The sequence below is a fragment of the Stegodyphus dumicola genome, chromosome 6, assembly GCF_044657685.1.
Source record: "Stegodyphus dumicola isolate Sdum_Otavi_A_Nest chromosome 6, ASM4465768v1".
NCBI classification, from domain to species: domain Eukaryota; kingdom Metazoa; phylum Arthropoda; class Arachnida; order Araneae; family Eresidae; genus Stegodyphus; species Stegodyphus dumicola.
Genome location: NC_140773.1, coordinates 66,247,267 through 66,268,414, shown reverse-complemented (window position 1 = coordinate 66,268,414; position 21,148 = coordinate 66,247,267). Strand labels below are relative to the sequence as shown.

The following is a 21,148-nucleotide window of genomic DNA, read 5'->3' as shown; positions in this document are numbered from 1 at the left end:
TCATACTTCTTTTATTTTCAGATGGTCCTGCGCTTATATTAACAGTGAAACTCGTAATCAGATTTGTTTGTGTTATTCCTCATTTCGCAACTATTAAATTCTGAATTTATTTCGATAATATTATAGAGACTTTCTCATTTATCTAATTGTACTATTGCTAGGCAGCGGCATGAAAGCAGAAAATGATTAAGCCAGGGTGGGGTGCCTTCGGCTGTAAATAGTACACTGCTCGACATTGAAAATACAACACCAAGAAGGAGTGGTCAGAAATTTATGCAAATTTTAGAGTAGATGCACGTCACTGAGTTATGCGAATGATGTGAAATGCGCAGCTCTCCGGCATACGTGAAGTGAGATATAAAGGAAGGAACGTGCAGAATGGGCAAAATTCGTGTCGTTTGTACCGCGATTCTCCAGCATGTACAAGATACCTGGATGTTCTCGTGTCGACCAGAACCATTTCCCGTCGATTGGTTGAACGTGGCCTGCACTCACGGGCGTCCGTTAAGAAGACTGCCATTGACCCCACAACATAGACGCCAATATTTAGAATGGTGTCGGACTGGAGCGATGTGGATGACAGAATGGCCAAACGTAGTGTTCTCAGATGAGTCACGCTTCTGTTTATCTAGTGACAGTCACCGCATACGTGTGTGGCGTCGACGTGGAGACAGATCTAATCCGGCAGTAACTGTGGAACGCTCCACCGCGCGACAACGTGGCATAATGTTTTGGGGCGCTATTGCTTACGATGCCAGGTCACCTCTAGTTCGTATTCAGGGCACTATGACGGCCCAACGATACTCGGGAAATGCACTGCGGCCGGTGGCAATCCCGTACCTTCAGGGGCTTCCTAATGCAATTTTTCAGCAGGATAACGCCCGACCATACAGTGCTCGCATCTGCCAACATGCTCTGTAAGGTATACAGATGCTTCCCTCCTGGCCACCGTACTCTCCTGACCTGTCACCAATCCAACATGTGTGGGATGTGATTTGACGCCGTTTGTAGACTCTGCCCCTGCCTCGTTCAGAAAACGAACTGTGGCAAATAGTTGAAAGGGAATGGAGAGCCATCCCTGAGGACACCATCCGCACTCTTATTGACTCTATGTCTAGACGCGTTGTTGCGCATCGCTGTGTCCGCGGTGGTCCTACATGCTACTGAGCCGATCTTCGCTCAGCAGAGCCAGGAGCAGATCGTGTTTCTGCAGCTCCGTGTTTTTTCTCCGTAGTAGCGGAAACTTTTATTTTCAGGTTCTGAAACAAACTGCATCGGATAGATAACAGCTTGATGAGTACGCGGATACCAAATTTTTGGATATACGTCAAACGGTTAATTAATTACGAAGTAATTAATATTTATAGCAATACGTTGAGCTTGGTGATTCCAGCTAGCAGTCTTCAAGCGATCGCCGAGCAGCCATTCGAAGCCGACGCTTATTAAATTGAATATCATTGGAAAGAGGATTTCCCAATTTTGATGCTAATTACAAGCCCGATGGACAATTAGAACGGGAGTAATTAATTCTTAAATTAAGCGAATTTACAGCCACGTGGTTCCCATGACCCATGACCTTTCCAACGTTTCAACACCCGTATAACGGTCATCCGTGTGGCGACTCTGTAAACATGTGTTGTACTCGCCAACCGCGCCGTTATCACTAACTGTAACCGAAGGTGATTTCGGCGACACAAAGTCACGTCTCGTCGTCGGTGCGGTTGGTCGCTCGCTTTCCTCCAACGTGATTGCCTGTCGACTGTAGTAATTAAGTTTTAATATTGTGATGTGATTAAATGTTTTTGTTATCAAATTTGGCTCTTATGGCATGTTATGAATTCATCCTTAAAAGCACTGGCAAATTCCAATACGCATAGTTTACTGTTGTACACAGCCGCAACCACGTGCAACAAATGGTAACTTCAGGACGGTGAGGCTTAAGCCAAATGAATCGTCGAAATTTATAGTACAGCAGAAATTTTGTGCTTAAACAAGACCTTGTAATAATGTGAGAAATGCAGCTGAACCAATATTTTTTACTTATGTGTATTGGATTACTTATCGTGTCTATTGGATCGTGCATCAGTTTCATCATATTACAGCCACGTGGATTACCTTCATCTTCCATTAGTGATAGTGTTCCAACATCAAGCGAGTGGATAATTTCTGTGCATCAAGGTGATATTTTCTACCTTTTATTCCGCACATGGATTCGTATGTATTCGTCAAGCGGGTGAGTTTTTTCCTATATTTCTCATGTTCTAGGTCATTAGAACCCAGATCCTAACATTAATTATTTTGTGTTTCTTCACGTGTACTGCAACAATATTCTTAAACTATATCGTTTTTTTTTAATCTGTATTTATTCATATTTATTATGACTACTAGCGATCCTCTAGCCACTGATGACAAACAAATGGCTCGCGTTGCTGTGAAACTGCCCCATTTTACCGTAGTAACCCCAACCTTTGGTTTTTTTCAATTAGATGTACAATTCAAGCTCGGGGTATAACACGCGACGACACGAAATTTTATATCAAAGTCCCGGAACCGAAATAATAGGGAATACCAACGCGCTCATTCTGTTACTCAATCAGACATTTGTTTCTATCACAGCCGATTCGGTGATAAAGCGCGCAAGTATACACCTCCATGCAAATTTCAGAAGACCTCTTTAAACTGAAGGGGCCGTCACTCGAAGCCATGAGTGACAACGGCCCGTGCATTAGTCGATTGTTCGTAACAGATAAACTATCAGGCAGACGTTTTCTTGTTGATACAGGTGCTGACATTTCGGTTGTACCTCCCTCTTTTGCCGAATCCAAACGGCCACCTAGAAAATTTAACTTATTTGCAGCTAACGGGTCAAAAATTGCAACATATGGAGAAATATTAATGTCTTTGGATCTAGGATTGCGTCGCAAATTTCAATGGCCGCTGCGGTTTCGCACCCAATAATTGGTGCAGACTTTCTGCGAAAATTTTCTCTGTTGGTCGACATTAAAAATGGACGCTTACTCGACTCCACCACACAATTGTCCGCTGTAGGTAGCATTGGAAATGCCACTAGTTTTGGAATTAAATTAATTTCCTGTAATTCTCCTTTCCACAAACTACTTGAGCAATACCCTAATGTCATCCGCTCAGTAACTGGCAAACCGACTGCTGACCACGGTATTGTAAACGTCATAGAGACTACTGGACCACCAATGTTTGCCAAAGCACGGCGGTTGCCTCCAGAGAAATTAAAGGCTGCAAAAGAAGAATTTAAATACATGCTTGAGCAAGGAATCTGTCGGCCATCTAAAAGTTCATGAGCCAGTCCACTCCACATGGTCCCTAAGAAAAACGGCGACTGGCGTCCTTGTGGGGATTATCGACGTCTTAATTCAGTTACTTTGCCTGATAGATATCCGGTTCCTCATATTCAGGACTGCATGCAAGTCTTGGAAGGAAAAAATATTTTTCTACGCTAGATTTTACTCGTGCTTACCATCAGATCCCTGTCAATCCACCTGATATACCAAAAACTGCTGTAATAACACCTTTTGGATTATTCGAATTTCCTGTCATGACTTTCGGGTTATGTAACGCTGCGCAAACGTTTCAGCGATTCATTAATGAAGTCCTTCGAGATTTAGATTGTTGTGTCCCATATTTCGATGACATTCTGGTAGCCTCGACAACTGAAAACCAGCACCTTGAACACCTTTGCATAGTCCTTGGCCGATTTTAGTCTTATGGTGTAGTCATTAATCCATCAAAATGTGTTTTCGGGAAATCTATGTCATTTCTTGGTCACGAAGTTTCTTCGGAGCGCGTTCGCCCACTTAGTGACAGAGTCACTGCAATTCAAAATTTCCCAGAGCCAAAAACTGTTCAGGAGCTGCGTCGTTTTCTGGCCATGTTAAATTTTTATCGTCGCTTTCTTCCTCATGCCGCTGAAAAGCAGGCACCTTTGCACACATATTCGGTTGGAAGTAAAAAGAAAGATACAATGACTTAGCGTCAGCAACAGCTCTTAGCTATCTTTCTAAGCACCCTTTAACATTAATGGTTGACGCGTCTAATACGGCCATGGGTGCGGTTTTGCAGCAACTGGTAGACGGAGCATGGAAGCCTCTGGCTTTCTTCTCGAAAAAATTTCTGCAGCGCAATCAAAATACAGTACGTACGACCGCGAACTTCTTTGCGTATGAGGCTGTTAAACATTTTCATACGTCAACGTCATATGGCAGAAGGTAGTGTGTTTTCTATCTATACCGACCACAAGCCGCTAATTTTCGCTTTTCGACAAAAGCCTGACAAGGCTTCTCCCAGGCAAATGCGTCATCTTGATTACATAGCGCAGTTTACATCCGATTTTAGGCATGTAGAAGGCCCTCAAAATACAGTTGCTGATGCTCTGAGCTCTGTCCAAAATTGAAGAGGTTCATTTGCCATCAACAACAGATTTCTCCGCTATTGCTGAATGCCAGAAACAGGACCCAGAATTGCAACATCTTTTGTCTGACAAGTCTTCTCATGGACTTAATTTAGTACCTATGCAGTTAGAACTAGATCTTTCACTGTACTGCGATGTGCAAGGTAATGTGGTGCGGATATACATTCCACGAAATTCCGGCATGGAATTTTTAGCGGCCTCCATAATTTATCCCATCCTGGCATCCGTGCTTCTCGCACGTTAATTCAACAGCGTTTTGTATGGCCTGGTATGCAGAAGGACATCGCTGCATGGGCGAGTCATGTACAGACTGTCAAAAATCAAAAATTCACAGGCACACTCGAACTCCATGTCAACGCTTTGAATTACCATCTGCTCGCTTTAGCCACGTACATATCGATTTAGTTGGACCCTTACCCCCATCACTAGGTTATACATATCTTCTTATGTGTGTCGACAGATACACACGTTGGCCAGAGGCTATCCCTATTGTAGATACGTCAGCCGACACTGTGGCAAAAAACCTTTTTTCTGTATGGATTTCACGGTTTGGGGTACCCGAGTACGTAACCAAGGGCCAAGGACGGCAGTTCGAATCTCAATTATTTACTGCATTAACAAGATTCTTGGGAACTAAAAAGATCTGTACATCACCGTACCACCCGAATTCCAATGGACTTGTTGAGAGGTTCCATCTCTCTCTTAAACAGGCCATTAGATGCCATACTGCTATTCACTGGGTTGATGTCCTTCCTACTGTGTTGTTAGGACTCAGAACGGCTATCAAAGAGGACCTGGGTTCTTCAAGTGGTGAAATGGTTTATGGTACCAATTTACGTTTACCGGGAGATTTTATAAATCCCGCAAAAACTCACCCAATGTCCAGCCCCATGCATTCCTCAAACAATTGCGTGAAACCATGGCTGCACTATACCCTAAGCCCACAAGCATCCATTCTTCAAGACCTGTGTTTGTTCCTAAAGATCTCGCTACATCCTCACATGTGTTCTTACGGTGTGATGCATCAAAAAACTCCTTGGAGCCTACCTATACAGGCCCACACCTAGTTCTAAGTCGCACATCCAAGAACTATCGGATACTAATCGGCGACAAAGAGACAGTGGTGAGCCTTGATCGTCTCAAACCAGCCTTTATCTTAGCACCACAAACTGTCGAGACTGGTACATCAGTCCCACCTCCTTAGAAGGCACCTTCATCTATTGGGTCTACACCAACATCTGCTACTACGTCAGTTCCTGTGCCTGGATCCCAGAAAACAAGTGCTCCTCAGTATACACGTTCCGGACGTAGAGTCCGATTTAACCCTCGGTACCTTTAATTCGTTGCCACTGGAGGGGGAGTAGTGTGGCGACTCTGTAAACATGTGTTGTACTCGCCAACCGCGCGCCGTTATCACTAACTGTAACCGAATGTGATTTCGGCGACACACAGTCACGTCTCGTCGTCGGTGCGGTTGGTCGCTCGCTTTCCTCCAACGTGATTTCCTGTGTTAAATAATTAAGTTTTAATATTGTGATGTGATTAAATGTTTTTGTTATCAAAAATTGGCTCTTATGGCATGTTATGAATTCATCCTTAAAAGCACTGGAAAATTCCAATACGCATAGTTTGTTGTTGCACACAGCCGCAACGATGTGCAACATCCGCATTCCATTGACCCCCCGTCGAAGTCTTTCATTCTTCATCTAACAAAGGAAGGAGAAAGGACTGGGACTCCTTGCCTAATTTTGCTAATTAGTCAACTAATTAAAGCAGCTAATTGGAGCTAACGGATTCGGATTTCTGAAGTGTTAAGGATCACAGAGACATATCTTTCTTAATTGTCGGACGTGTATAACCCGAGATAACAATTTTGTGCTAATTCCGGACTTTGAAATTTGATAACTGCGCGTTATTGTTTATATGCAAAGGTGTGGTGAATATTATGTGCGTGTGCTATTTGTTTGGATTACGTGTATATAGATGCAGACCAAGACAACAGAGAAGCGATATCGGCCAAGGTAGGCTTTAAGCGCTGATTAAGTAACTAATTAATTTTAATTACAACCTACCTAATCTTAACTTCTGGTAATAATTCTTAACTAGTACTTTAATAATACTGTTACAGACCCAAGTTTGACCTAGGTACTTTTAGACTCTTAATTCTTGTCGTTCAGTTCTCTATTCTAATTAATTACTGTTAATTAACTGACCAAATAACAGTATCCTTATAACAGTTCTGGTACTCTGGCCAAATTTATCAAGTATCTGTTACTATGTATTTATGTGTTTTCAGGCTACAGATTTAAAAGTGTTTCCCCGTTGATCAACCGCCTCTAATTAAGCTAATTAACAGTGCTGATTTTGATTATTGTACTTCATAGCTATATAACTCTGATTTTTACATCTTGTATTCACTCAGATTTTACAGTATTTAAGTGACTGTTTACCAGATATTCGGTACTTTAATTTAATTAGTATTAATTGGTCCTATTCAATTAGCAAACCTCAGTTAAATTGTAGTAATTTTCTAACTCTTAGTGCTATTTACATGTTTACTTTGTAGTATGAGTAAATATTTAAGTATACCAGATTGTAATTTCCTGTGAACCAGACAAATTATCACATAGTGTACAATTAGAGTCTCCACGTTGGCATAAATAAGATAATACGTGTAATTACACAAGGTATTTAAGTGCCATTCTTTTTACAAAGTTATTACAGTGCTGAGTGAAACAGTGTTCTTTACAGTGAAAGTGTTTAATGTACTGTGTGTGCTAATTCAGTGATTAAACGTCAATTTACAAGCGTTATTTAGAGTCACATCCAGTGTTACAACGTGAGCTGATAGTGCATAACCACCAGTCTTCAGTTCACGATAAGTGTGTGCTATAGCTCAACGATACAAGCTTCGTTAGTGCTTATATGTGCAAATTGTGTCAACAACAGTGCTAATAAGTGAATTAATCCTGCCCAGCCCCTAGTCAAAGCGTCGGTAAAGTATAGTGCGTGATTTAGTTCAGTGTTCAAGCAACGTTAGTGCATCTCAGTGAAAGTTATTATACATTTCAGTGCGATACAGTGCATTACAAGTGTAAATACGTGCAAATTGTTCCAATACCAATTTCAGTGTTTTTAAGTGAATGAATAGTGCATAGCCACTAGTTAAAGCCCTCAGCTAGAAATATAGTGTTTGTTGCAGTGACCAAGCAACGCTAGGCTTTGTTTCAGTGAAGTTAGTTTTCTCTTCAGTGATTTAAAGTGCGACACTAGTGTCATAGCTAGTGTGAATAGTATCGTACAGTGTTTTTAAGTGCATACAACGCTAAAATAAGCGTATTTTAGTGTACACATCAGTGTCAAGAGTGATTTCAATAGTGCATTATACGTGTTACACTGCGCCTCCATAGTGTCAATTTAAAGGATCACGCTTCTTCTTGTGACATGACACGCCAGTCCAAGCTCCCAGAGGAAGCAACACAGCTTAATTCAGCAGAACTGCTAGAGTCCGATCGGACAACACCAGAAACGATCACTGCACTAACCAACGAGATCCGGAATATCACCGATACAAGCCGAGGAGGTAGATACCTTCTCCCTCAAGATTTAAGGAATAGACTGAAGGACGCATTGTCTGTGCTCCAAGGCCTTGCCTTAGAGGGTCCAGAGTATCGTCCCAAACCGCCAGCAATAGAGGCAGGTACGAATACCTCTACTTTTGTTTGCTGTGCATACTCCCTCTCCATCTGCGCAATAGCCCGCCTGTGAGCAGGCCCCTCCGCAAACAGTAAACAGTACACCGCAAAGCTTTGCAGAGGACGTGCGCAAGAACAGTAAGCCCAATCACGTGATTAAACCAAAGACCAAAAGGCCAACAGACGATTTGCGGAGAGCTCTACAAGACAAGGTCCCTTTGGACAAAATCCCCGTAGCAGTACGGAGAATACAGCCCGCCCCGCAAGGAGGTCTGGAAGTCTATTGTGATACCTCCGACGAAGTTGACAAGTTAAAGGACCATCTTCAAAAAGCAGACATCGATATAGATATACAGAGGAAACAGCGACGTCGACCAAGAATAGCAGTACATAATGTCGGGGAGCATACCAAGCCAGAGGAGCTCATCTCTGAGCTCAGAACGACAGCAGGAATCTCCGCCCTGCATTTCAAGATTCTCTTCTGTCTGCGTGAGCGACGTCCACAAATGGATCATCGAGTGCTTCACAGAAGGATTTGCTGCAGCAATCAAGACAAAGCGCATATTCACGGCATGGCAGGCGCATGGCATCTCCGACTTCCTTGGACTACGAAGATGTTATCGCTGCCGACAGTTTGGACACAGCCAGGACGTGTGCAGGTCCTTCAAGATCTTCTGCGGTTTCTGCTCCGGCGCTCACGCAACCAGACTGCACTGGAGACCAACCATCATGCATTAATTGCGGAGACACAAATTACAGGTTGGGTACCAGATACAATTTCCACCACCCTGCCTATGAAGCAGAATGCGCAATTTATCAACGGGCAGTTGAAAACGTCCGTAGCGCAACGGAATACTGAAGAGAAAATGTCTGTGAACACCCATACAGAAGCAAGTACGTCACAGCCTTCAGTTACTTCTTCACCTCATACCAGTAATAGTCTAACCCAGCCACCTCAGAAACTGGACGCTGCACTGACAACGGACATTAATACGGACACGATCTCAGTTCAAACACCAATAAGGTGCCTTCAGATTAATCTGCAACATGCCAAAGCAGCCACGGCACAAGCTGCCACATATGCCGCAACCGAAGGGGTTGATCTAATATTTGCCCAAGAACCATACTGCTTGAAGGGAAAAGCGGTAGGCTATCCTCTACAATGGACAGTGTACCAAAAAGAAGATGTTATCGATTCACACCTTGTAATACTAATCAATTGCAAACCAGCGTGGACACCGGTTATCATCACCACAGAAAGAGACTTCGTGGCTATTCTTCTTGAGATGCACAACATAACGGTTCTCTTGGTCTCACTACACTCCCCTCCGACAGCTAATATAGATACAACTATCCAGCGAATGCAGCAACTACTTCAGCGGTACAGGTCCCATAACATCTTATATGCTGGGGATTTCAACGCCCACAGTTCCACATGGGGATATGTCAGCATTGATCCTAAAGGCCGGATGCTAGAAGATTTCTTTTCTAGTCAAAATATGAGCGTACGTAATCATCATGATGCTGCACCCACCTTCGGTCGCGTCGACTCACAGGGATGGCCGGACCTTACAGTAGCAACATTGCAAATTGCGCAAAAGATTCAGGATTGGACGGTCGTGGAAGGCTTAAGCCTTTCAGACCACAATTATATTAGATTTTCTATCGCCAGTGAGACAGCCACCTCGATAATCAAGAGCTATAACTTGCCAGGTAATAAAGTAAGGACATTTGCTGCAGCCATTAAATCCCAACTTGCCCACTTCGCAGAGTTGATCGAACAAGCAACTACCACTGAAGCCTTACAAGTTATCACGAGTGACATAATGTCCACTATAAGAACAGTTTGTAATGAATTGTTGCCAACCAGAACAACCAAAAAGATCTCTAATCTAAACTGGTGGAGCAGTCATCTCAGAGAACAACAGCAGAAATTTCGCGCCCTTAGACGCCGTCTTAAGGAGAAGCGGCGTCACAATATTTCTTCTGACACGCTCATCACATTTCAACAGGAAACAGCAAAATATAAGAAAATGATCCTACAGGCCAAACTGGAAAGCTGGAGAAAATTTTGCACGGAAAATACTGAAATATATGGCACACACCACAAGATTGCCACGTGTAAGCTTTTCAAACCCGCCTCCTTCCATCTGCTACCTGTCCCAAAGATCTCCAATAAACTGATAGACCATGCTTGCAGAAATCGGGAAGGCGGTCTTCGCCACAGACGACCCCTCCGAAGACACGCAAGCACATAGAATAATCCGATATGATACCTCGGATATTGATACTGCAGAAGATGCTTGTTTCACAAAACAAGAAATTGCACGTCTTAAAGTGCCTACCGCAAAAGAAAGCACCTGGGCCGGACGGAGTAGACTATCGTATAATTAAACTCATTGTGCGTTCGAATATCAATCTATTTCGACAGCTATTCAACAAGCTACTAAGTACCGGCACGTTCCCCAGGTGCCTCAAGATCGGCCAAGTAATTCTATTCCTTAAAAAGAACAAGGATCCGAGAAGAGCGGATGCCTACAGACCAATATGCTTACTATCAGCGCTTGGTAAGTCATTTGAAAAGTTGCTAGTGAACAGGCTCCGACATCACTTGCATTCTAGTAATTACCTGAGCGAGGATCAATATGGGTTCCGCACAGGCAGATCCACCGTCCATGCTCTCATGAAGGTTAAAGAATGTCTCCTACAAAAGAGATTGTCCGGTCATCACACCGCGTTCATCTCAGTCGATCTCAAAAGTGCCTTTGACACGTTGTGGTGGCCGGAAATCCTACGGGCACTAAGGAACTCACGCTGTCCACGGAATATCTATCGGACACTAGAGAACTATCTCGCAAAACGAAAACTAATTCTGCAGCATAATAGTGGCATACTACAAAATAATTAAACAAGGGGATGTCCGCAGGGTTCCTGCGCGGGACCCTTCCTATGGCACTTAACGTACAATAATATACTTACACAGTCGTGGCCAAGTGACACGAAAATAGTTGCATATGCCGATGACACGGCACTAATAGTACAAGGCCCCACTAGAGAGCAATTGCAGAGAAATTGCCAAGAATCCTGCGACCTCTTTCAGGAGCGATGTTGAAGATTGAAGTTGAAGATTGCCGAAGAAAAATCCCAAGTTTTATTGATTCCAAAAAAGGGAGGCTCCCTAACGCGACAACCACGCATCACGCTCAATGGGAAACGACTTGCAATCAAGCGAGAACTCAAATACTTGAGAATAATATTTGATGACAAACTGAATTGGATAGCGCATGTGCTCTCCCTAAAACAGCGCACAGCAAGCATCGCTCAGCAGCTCAAGATGATGAAAGGATATCGCTGGGGTCTCAACCCCCAAATCCTCAAGATCCTCTATAACACCGTCACGGAGAAGGTCGTGACATATGGAGCAGCTGTCTGGGCCTTACCGATGCAGGGCAGAAAAGTAAAGCATTTGAAAAGCATCCAAAGGCCGTTTTTATTAAATATCACGAGAGCATTTAAAACTTCCCCGACCAATGCACTGGCAGTCCTGGCTGACATACTACCCTTGTCCATTAAGTGTCGAGAAGGAAGCTATGTACCAGATAGTCAAGCAACTCGGCCAAACAACGCAATTTGAGGAAGAGGTGTTTACTGCAGATAACCTCGAAAGAGCAGTCATCAGCCTTGAAAGGCACCCGTCTTTGCAAGGACGGGGTGTTAATGTCAACCTAAAGCAGACCACAAGATCCACGAACATAGATGTTACCTATTATACGGATGGATCTAAAATAGACGACAGTGTGGGCTGTGCATATGCAGCACTTAAAGAGGGTAGAATAGTAAGCCAATGGAAGAAGCATTTGGAAGCGCACAATAGTGTCTTCCAAAGCGAGGCCACAGCTATAAGCTATGCACTGCAAGCGATAATTCAGCAGAGGGTATACAATAGTTACATAATAACAGACAGCCTGTCTACGTTATACGACATCCTTAACCCCACCCACAGTTCTCCAATAATAGCAGCTATTCAGGAATACCTCCGTGCTCATAAAGAATTAAAAATTAATCTAGAATGGACGAAAGCCCATATCGGGAATCATGGTAATGAGACTGCAGATCGGCTTGCGAAAGAAGCAGCCCATAACGTCGAAGCAGTCCCGGTACAAATCCCATGGCCGGTTTCTCATTTAAAACGGAATCTGCGCGCCACAGCTCTAGTACTCTGGCAGGCTGCGTGGGACAACGAAGACACAGGCCGCCGAGCGCATACATTTCTGCCTAAAGTAGACAAAGAACTACTGATTCAGAAGTCAAACAACAAAAATCAGCGTTATATTTACAAAATTTTCACAGGACTAGTTTCGATGGTTTTACCGAACCACCATCTTCAGCTGCAAAATCAAGCGGCATTCATTCTCAAAGAAATACGCACACTTGTAAAAGAACTGCATATGCGTTTTAGCTTATTTATTGGAAATTGGTTTCTCAGCAGCCAGCTTCTGATGAAATTAGCATAAAAACTGAATAGGCATTGAATTAAATATCAACTGTACTACATCTTTCGAGGGTTTTGAGATAATATTTTATATGTTGCATATATTGATACTTCTATATAATAATTGAAATAAAACTCTGAGATAATGCCAATTTTTCTTATTTATCACTTATGTAATGTATCCAGAATGTCCCTATATCTCTCTACTATCTCTATAAATAAAGTTTTAAACTAATGAATGACAGTAATGCCCCCGCACTCGCAGATAACGTATTGAAGCACCTAACAAAGTGAACAAACATTTATACGTAAAGGCGTAGATAATGACGAGTGCTACATGTAGGTGGTGTTATTTATGCCAACTATGTATGTATGGAAAAATTATCAACATTACAAAAAAATCATACAACGTTACAACAAAGTGTGCTATGTAATCGTATGCGCAACTACAAAATACGATTATATAGTAAATATAGTACTGTTTTTTTTTCCTAAGTATGAATTCCTTGACAGGAAATTGGTCGGAAAAATAGGGGCTTAAATACGAGTTAAGATGTAAAGAATAGGACCCACTTCGCTTTCTGTGTGTGTTCTAGTGACAATGAAATTGTTTCTCTTTTACTAATGAGATCTTGGTCACTGAGTAGTCTGCAGAAACGGCAGCATTTCTATATATCCATTTCGGCAGCATATCATTTTTAGCGGCGATGTGTATGTTTTGCAAGTTTAGATTGCTATTTTGCAGGCGGCTATCTGTGGAAAATAAGACTTGATTGAAAAATTGTACTTTATATATCCTTAGAATTGTATAGCACGGCTATGTTATTACTTAGGTTGTGTTTTATGCAACTGTCAGTGTAGTTAAGAGACTGAATATTTCAAATTACGATCGAACCTGGGTACTTTCCTACTTACAGTTATATAAGTACTCTTCACTCCCTCCTTGCGTGTAGTAATGATTATGAAAAACTAAGCGATATTTTGTGTGTAAACATAATATTTAATGTGATATTTAGGATCCTGGATTTAAATATGAATATTTATTCGGAAATTTATTCCCGAGATGAGGATAAGTTGCATTTGTATGTCTATTTTGATATTAATATGTTACCGTGATGCTTAGAAAAATTTAATCATTTAGTAACTAAAATTTTGAGTTATTTTGGAATATGTTTTTGTCCACGGCAGATCCATTTAAAAAACTGTAAATATCACTTTCTAAATCGAACCTTGGGTATGTGACTTTAAGGGTGAATTTGTACTTCATATGTATTATTCATTAAATAAAAGATTATAGTTCTTTCGAAAAAGATTATAGTTCTCTCAAAAAGGATTATAGTTCTCTCAAAGTTTATAGTTCTCTCAAAGTTTATAGTTCTCTCAAAAGTTTGCTTGTAATAATTTGGCACCAAAACTTCGATAGAGGAATAGTTTCCCTCAGTTATATATATAAAAGTAGAAGATTCTGATTCTTAGGCTAATCCTCAAGTTATAAATTATTGTAGTTGTATGTTCATGCTGTTTCAAGGAATGAAAAAGCAATAAAAATATTGCTTTTCCAGAACCAATTCATCAAGAATGAAGCATTTGTCTTAGTGGTCTAGGATGCATAGGAAGGACTGGACGCATTTGGATTGCAATATTTCACCTACTGGTAGTTATGTTGTACAATAGGTATTTTTAATTTTTAAACTGTCTACTTGTATAGTTTTCAAAAGATCCCTGAACACTGCTTATTCAATTGGAGTTAACTTGACAAACTGTCTGCGTGAGTGTTTCTGTAGTTTTTCTCATGTGTAGCATGAATAAGAACCAGTTTTTGTTTTTGGAATACCTTTAATGGAGTCATTTGTTTCGTTAAGAAGATAGCCGTAATATACTTTGCTATTATGTAATAAATCGTATCCAATCTTTAATTTTCGAAATTTTTCTGGGCTGTGGTTAACTAAGAATATTGAATACATGCAATATATGAGGGTGTGATTGTTATAAGATGCTATTAAAAGATATAAGGTGCTGAGCGCTGATAAAGAAACAGTGTTCAAAAGGTATAAGCGGAATGGGAATTGTTCCCCCAAGTAATTCCTAAAATGCTGAAATAATGTCGCAGATGACTTAAGGCTTTTAAAATACATTGTCCAGTGCAAAGGTGCACCTTTGAAACCCTTGGGCAAGTGACCAGATCAGTTAATTGCATACCTAAAGGATTAAGTTAATGAATATTAAAACATACTAAAATACTGAAAAAGCTGTTTTTCTGAAAAGACACTATCTATCTTTACGAGTTGTATTGCAACAAATGTGATCTAAAAGAAAGAATAATGAATTAACAAATGTGATTAAAAAGAAAGAATAATTAATAATGAATTATTAAATTAATTAATAATTAATAATGAATTAACTTAAAAAGAAAGAATAATTAATTCTACTGAGCGCTCCATTCAGGTGATAAAAAATTAATTATTTATAACTTCTTTTTTCGTCTAGATTTATCTACAGAAACGGATGGCATGTAAATTCAGCAGTCTTTTTAAGTTTTCCCTTCAGTACATACTGATGTTAGTTGCTTTGTTAACTTCACTTTCTCGCATCCTCGATAATAAGCATCACTGGAGTGATGTACTATTTGGCTTTGTTTTGGGAGTTCTCATTTGCCTTTTGACGGTAGGTTTAACATCATATATTTCTAACAAAATGTTTGAGGACTGTAATAATTTATAATTAAGCTATCAAGTTGAACTTTAAACAGTGCTTGAGTTCAAATAAAATTATTGTTCAGTTCAAATAGTGCATGAGACATGTTTGGGAAAATAATCCCTGCTTGAAATATATTAAACAAATCTGTTGTTATTAGTTCAGATAAAATTATTGTTTTTGCAAAAATGGATAATTACAATTGATATAATTTTCAGAAAAAAAACTGAGATAAGATGTACCTGAGCTGGTTTGAGTAAGAAAATCAATGACTTAATAAATACTTAATTTATTCAAAAAAAAAAGATGACTGCCTTTTTTATGGAAATAGTCAAGTAAGATGACGGTACTTGAGCTAGTTTATGTAAAACAGTCAGTTTTAATGAATTACATATAAAAATAGCATTGTTTAAATTCTTGTTAGGATAACTAACATTTATTTAAATTTAGTTTAATTTTGAAAGTTCTGTTTTGTTCAACTCAGAAAGCATTATTTCTTATGAACTTAAATTATCACATACTCTCAGTAAAATCGATGCGTCAAAATACAAACTTCCCATAATTTCAGTACTTGAGAGAATTCTGCAAAATCTCTTCTAAATGCTTTCCCTTTCATGAAACACACACAAAGTTCTGATTAATGCTATCTTTCTAGTAGCATATGATTCATAATAGTATGGTGAGTCAATCAGATTACGAGCTTGACAGATTCTTTCTTCTGGTGTTGTTTGACAGTACATTCTTCGGCTTATGTTAAGATTTTCAACTAATCCACAGGTAAAAGTCATTTCCGAATTTTATGGGAAATATTTCAGTGTGCCCTAAAATTCATAAGTAATCCCTATAGCTCTTAACTTATTAGTTAAGTTATTCTGCATGAGTTTCTTATGGAACGTTTACAAGAATGTTTTGAGCTAACATGTCGCTTTCATTACCAAGTAACAAGACTTCCATTTGCAGATTTTCTGAGACGTTTACTCATATTTATTTTTAATTGTTCTGAAAACAATGTAATAATCATTAAAAACCTTAAACTTTCTTCAAAATTTTGTCATAATTATGCTAACTAATTAATTAAACGAATGCTGTCTCCCAGCCTCCACTCTGAGAAGAATACCTAAACAATTTAATTGAAAATAGTGCTACACGCTATTCATTCAAAAATCGAAAATTAAGCTGTAAGTTATGAAAGGCAGGGCAAAAGTTCTTGATTTTCCCCCAAGCTGTTGATATTCATTTCGTTGTTTCTTAAAACATGTACACTTGGGGGGCGGAGGACAGTTCTATATCTCCCTTTCTACTGAGCCGATATTGACGAAATTCAAATTGCGTTTTTCATGTCTCAAAAGCGTGACTTAGGATATCTATTAGATTTATATATAACAAAATCGGACTTTTCTGAAATGACATTCCAATTTTTTTCCATATTTCGATTCTACAACTCAAATTATGTCAACTTGCCAAGTTTTGCATATATTGTACGAGTAGTTTTTAAATAATTAGCTCACAAATGTTTAGCTCCTCAATTTTTAATTGAATTTATATATATTTATTAATCTCTCTTTTTTTTATTAAACTTATTGATTCTCCCTTTCCTATTTCGAAATTTAGGTTCATTCAAAATAAAATTCTCCTATTTTTTATGATTTATTTTTTAAATTTATATTTTTAAATAATTTTTATAAATTTTTCGAAAAAAAACTTTGAATTATAACCTATAAAAAATTAGTTTTCATCTTAAAGTAGATGTATTTCTAAGCATACCTGCAAGAAATTAGCGTTTTTTATTCAAAATTTCCTAAGATATACGTGAATTTACATTTTGGTGCGTTTTGAAATTTGGTGTATTTATTATAAAAGATAATAATGAAAATGTGGTTTATGCACATTTTTAAAAATTATTTGAAAGCATGAACGATGACTTTTTTACAAAATTTTAATGAATTAAATAAACTCTCTAAAAAACTTAAGTCTCAATTCTCTGTTCCAATTTCCCGACGCGTCCGCATATATTGACACATTAAGGTGTAAAAAATGTAATGTAGCGCAAAGTTTCAATTGTTTGTTTCGGAGAAACGCGTAATGGGATTAGCTTAGTTCGAGATTCATTTTTAAAAATTTCCCTTGAAAAGCCAAAATGAACTTCGAATTGGGCTATCTAACCCTTTTCCGTTTCTTAATTTTAATATTTTTTGCATTTTACCTTGTTCAATCGATTAGTATTTTACTGTGTTTTTTAATTTACTTTTTATTTAGCATATAACCTATTATTTTACCTTATTCAATTGATTTGTTTTTTTACTGTGTTAAAATTTCCGAAAATGTTTAGCATATAGCATTTTTATTAATTTAACTTGTAAATATACAAATATTTTTCCATTTTCACACTTTTCATGGCAACTGAATATGCTTATGTTGGAGTTTTCTTGGAGCCACAGCTCTTAGTAACTTTTTGGCGAGCTTCCTAAAATTTATCATCTAATTTCCTTAATTTTGCAGCACAATGCACAAAATTTTGACCTAAATTGGTCTTTTTAGTTTTGTTCTTACAACCTTTCTTATAATAATATGTTAGAACAAAGCTATATATAAATCTGATATATATCCTAAGTCGCGCTTTAGAGATATGAAAAACGCAATTTGAATTTCGGCAATCAGGCTAGTAGAACGGGAGATTTAAAAAAAGCATAAGTGGAAGGCTTTCAATCAAATAACAGAATTCATATATAAAACGTCGTACATTACTGGATTATACATTCATTTTCGAAACGTTTCAATCGCAAATAATACTAAATGTTTATATACTATAGAGTTTAGCCTCAATTTTATATATACGCATTTTTTCTAGCTTAAAACAAGAAGAAAAAATACTCACTTAAGAGTTAACCATTTCACTTATAGTAAATTTAGTACGCTGGCACTCTTTTCTTGAAATCAGTTGTTACATAGTAGGTAATTTATCATATTAAAAGATATTTGATGCAACTTACTGCACATTCTATGCAGTGGTCAAGGTTTAATTCTTCTCAGTGTCCGACAAATACTTCTCTAAGTAGATTGCGAGAATTTCCAGAATAGCTGGTTGTACACATTGTTTATCTATAATTTTTTTTAATTAATTATTAACTACCTTATTTCGAAACTAAGACTTAATTGGTTCTAACGCTCGCTTGTAAAGATTTTAAGGAGAACAATGTAACTTAAAGTATGTAGAGAATGATAGTAGCATAAGCTTTGAGTTACACTAAGCTAATCGAACTACATACTATATGACGAAAAATTTTTACACATATTTTTAATATTTCCGTATGTCATTATTTAACATGTAATATTGTAAAAGTTTTAAAAGAACATTAATACTTGATGTTATTTTGTTTTGCCAGGTATTTTGTCTCTCTGATTTGTTACGAAAATCGTTCTTAAGAAGAAAAAATTTTGGAACTGAACTGGATTGTAAAGCTGATGTTGAAATAGCAACTCATAATTTAGGAAATGTTAAAAAATAGTTTTTCACTGTCTGAAAGTTGTATGAGCGTATCACATGCATAATTTTCTATTTAATAACCTCTTCTTGTTCTTTTACATTATTGATATAAATGTATAATAAATGTATACAACAGCTAAAACTAAAAATGTGTCTTCTGCCTTGATTATCTGTTTATTACAGAAAGCTTGTTTACTAATGCTAGCGTTGACATTATAATTTGAAGTTCAAAGTAAGTGCGTTTACAAGATAGCGCAAGTCAGATTTAACTAATTTTTTTAGTTTTTATTTTCTTTTATAATCTTTTTTTTTTATATATATATTTAGCATGTTTTTCTCGTTACTGTTCTGTTATCAGTAATTTTATTAAGAGTAAGTTTCAACTCTGTGTCTGTTGTGTATCTGTAAAAAGTGTTACATAATAGGACGAAACCTCCAGCTTTCCCAGCTAAACATGTATACGGCTCACAACCCGCTCTTCCAACAACAAACAAGCCTCCAGCGACACAGCCTATTTTCCAAACTTAAAACTAATGCATAACTTAAACTTAATCATTCTGAGTGGCATAATCCCCGAAACACACATGCCTGAGCTTCAAGAAACTAAATGCTTATGCAACGAAATATAATAAATTAAAATATACGATTGGTAAGAATTATCTCAGTAGACATTAACATCTACACCAAACCAAATTACAAAACAAAAGTAAAACTGATTTTTGTAATTTAAAACAAAACAACGTATAAAGAAACTGAAAACACAGTTTTGACCGCTATTCCTTATTTTATTTTTTTCTCTATTAACCAGAAAAAAAAAAAAAAAAAACTCAGAATTAATTTAAACTCGGAATTTCTTCACATTATTTACAGAGTTTCGTATATTTCTTAAAATTTCGGTGCGTATCAAAGCTCTTTCCGTTCCTTGTTCTCCGGTTTCGAACAAGTCTCGATATTGCGCAGTTTTTCACCTTTTATACTGCAGCTTTTACAAAGTCCATTATCGGCCCACCAGCGGTCGCTGAACACTGGTAGTTCGGTCCGAGGTTCGAATCCCGCGAACGGGCTGGCTGCATGGGCGTTTTCGTGGTTTCCCCCATGTGTAACGTATATACGAGCTAGTTTCCCCTAGAAAGTTCTCCACGAAGGCATCCCCCCTTAGGCAGATAGCCCTCGAGACTTTGCCATAATCACACACACACACACAAAGTCCATTATCCTGGAGAGCAAATCTTTTTTAAAAAGTTGGGGATTGCTCGTGGTCAGTTTAGTTAGGATTTTTTACTTTTTCCTTATTACCTGCTCCGTCCTTAAGAACTACACGTAAAGGAGGGATGCTCCGTGGAGGTCTTTTTAAGAGAAACAACTGGCTCGAGTTCAGTATACACATTGGGAAAAACACAAAATCATCCATGCAACCAGCCCGTTCACGAGGATTCGAACCCTGGACTGAAGTACCAGCGTTCAGCGGCTCAACCGCTGGTGGGTCTAAATTATGATTGACTACTAAACATTTTTCTTTTCTCATTAATTTAAATGCATTTTCCGAAGGAACAATAGCAATCCTTCCATACAAGCGTTTCTTTTTTCGTCAGATTTATATTAGTTTTTATAGAGCCCTGTGTATATATATATATATATATATATATATATATATATATTATATTCTCTTCAAAGAGCCCTTCTCCAAATGCAGCCTGTTTTACCAGTATGTCCACCCTCTCAAAAGTAGGAGGTATTCATTTTTAACCTAATATGAAATTGATGGAGTAGCGAATTTTTAAATGCAAGAAAGTAGAGATTATGGCTCAGCATACGTAAAATGTTTATATAATTTAATTTTTAATTGAATATATATTTCATTTCGAATTATATGCTTTTATGTGATGCAATTTATATTCCACTATATTAATTTCTTTTGTTTTTCTTCAACCCATTATTATCATTTCGTAATTTTATTTTGAATACTAGTAGTATCATACATTTTATTGCTGTATAAGATCTATTTCCGTACATCTGGACCAACACTACATGAGTTTCTGTGGCGGTTTTTCAAATTTGTAGCAAAACTTGATGTTTATCCATCGCTCCATTCAAATATGAAGCGTGCTTTCAAACATAAACCGTTTGATTAGCCATACCAGACTATTCTACCTCGGTTTCTTGCGCTTTTTGCTACGTGCCGTCTCTCCATTGGTCTGTATCTGCGCATGTGCAGGGACGCATTTTTTTTTTTTTTTTTTTAAACTCGCGTTGTTTATGAGATATCCATCCATTCACCGACCTTTTTAGACGCACTTTGTATATTCGAATTCAATTCCGAGTTACAACGTTTTTTCTGC

The 21,148-nt window shown here is 38.3% G+C and overlaps 1 protein-coding gene across 8 annotated transcripts in view; it reads left to right on the top strand.

Moving 5' to 3' along the window:
- LOC118192288 (phospholipid phosphatase 1-like) overlaps positions 1-18,958 on the top strand; it is a 98,542-nt gene extending 79,584 nt beyond the window's left edge. For all 8 annotated transcript variants that reach the window (XM_035363218.2, XM_035363220.2, XM_085818455.1 and 5 more), the window contains 2 exons: positions 15,119-15,295; positions 18,709-18,958. In XM_035363218.2, the coding sequence (XP_035219109.1) occupies positions 15,119-15,295; positions 18,709-18,831 (300 nt within the window). In that variant the 3' untranslated portion in view covers positions 18,832-18,958. The remainder of the gene's footprint in view (positions 1-15,118; positions 15,296-18,708) is intronic.
- Positions 18,959-21,148: the final 2,190 nt, after the last annotated feature.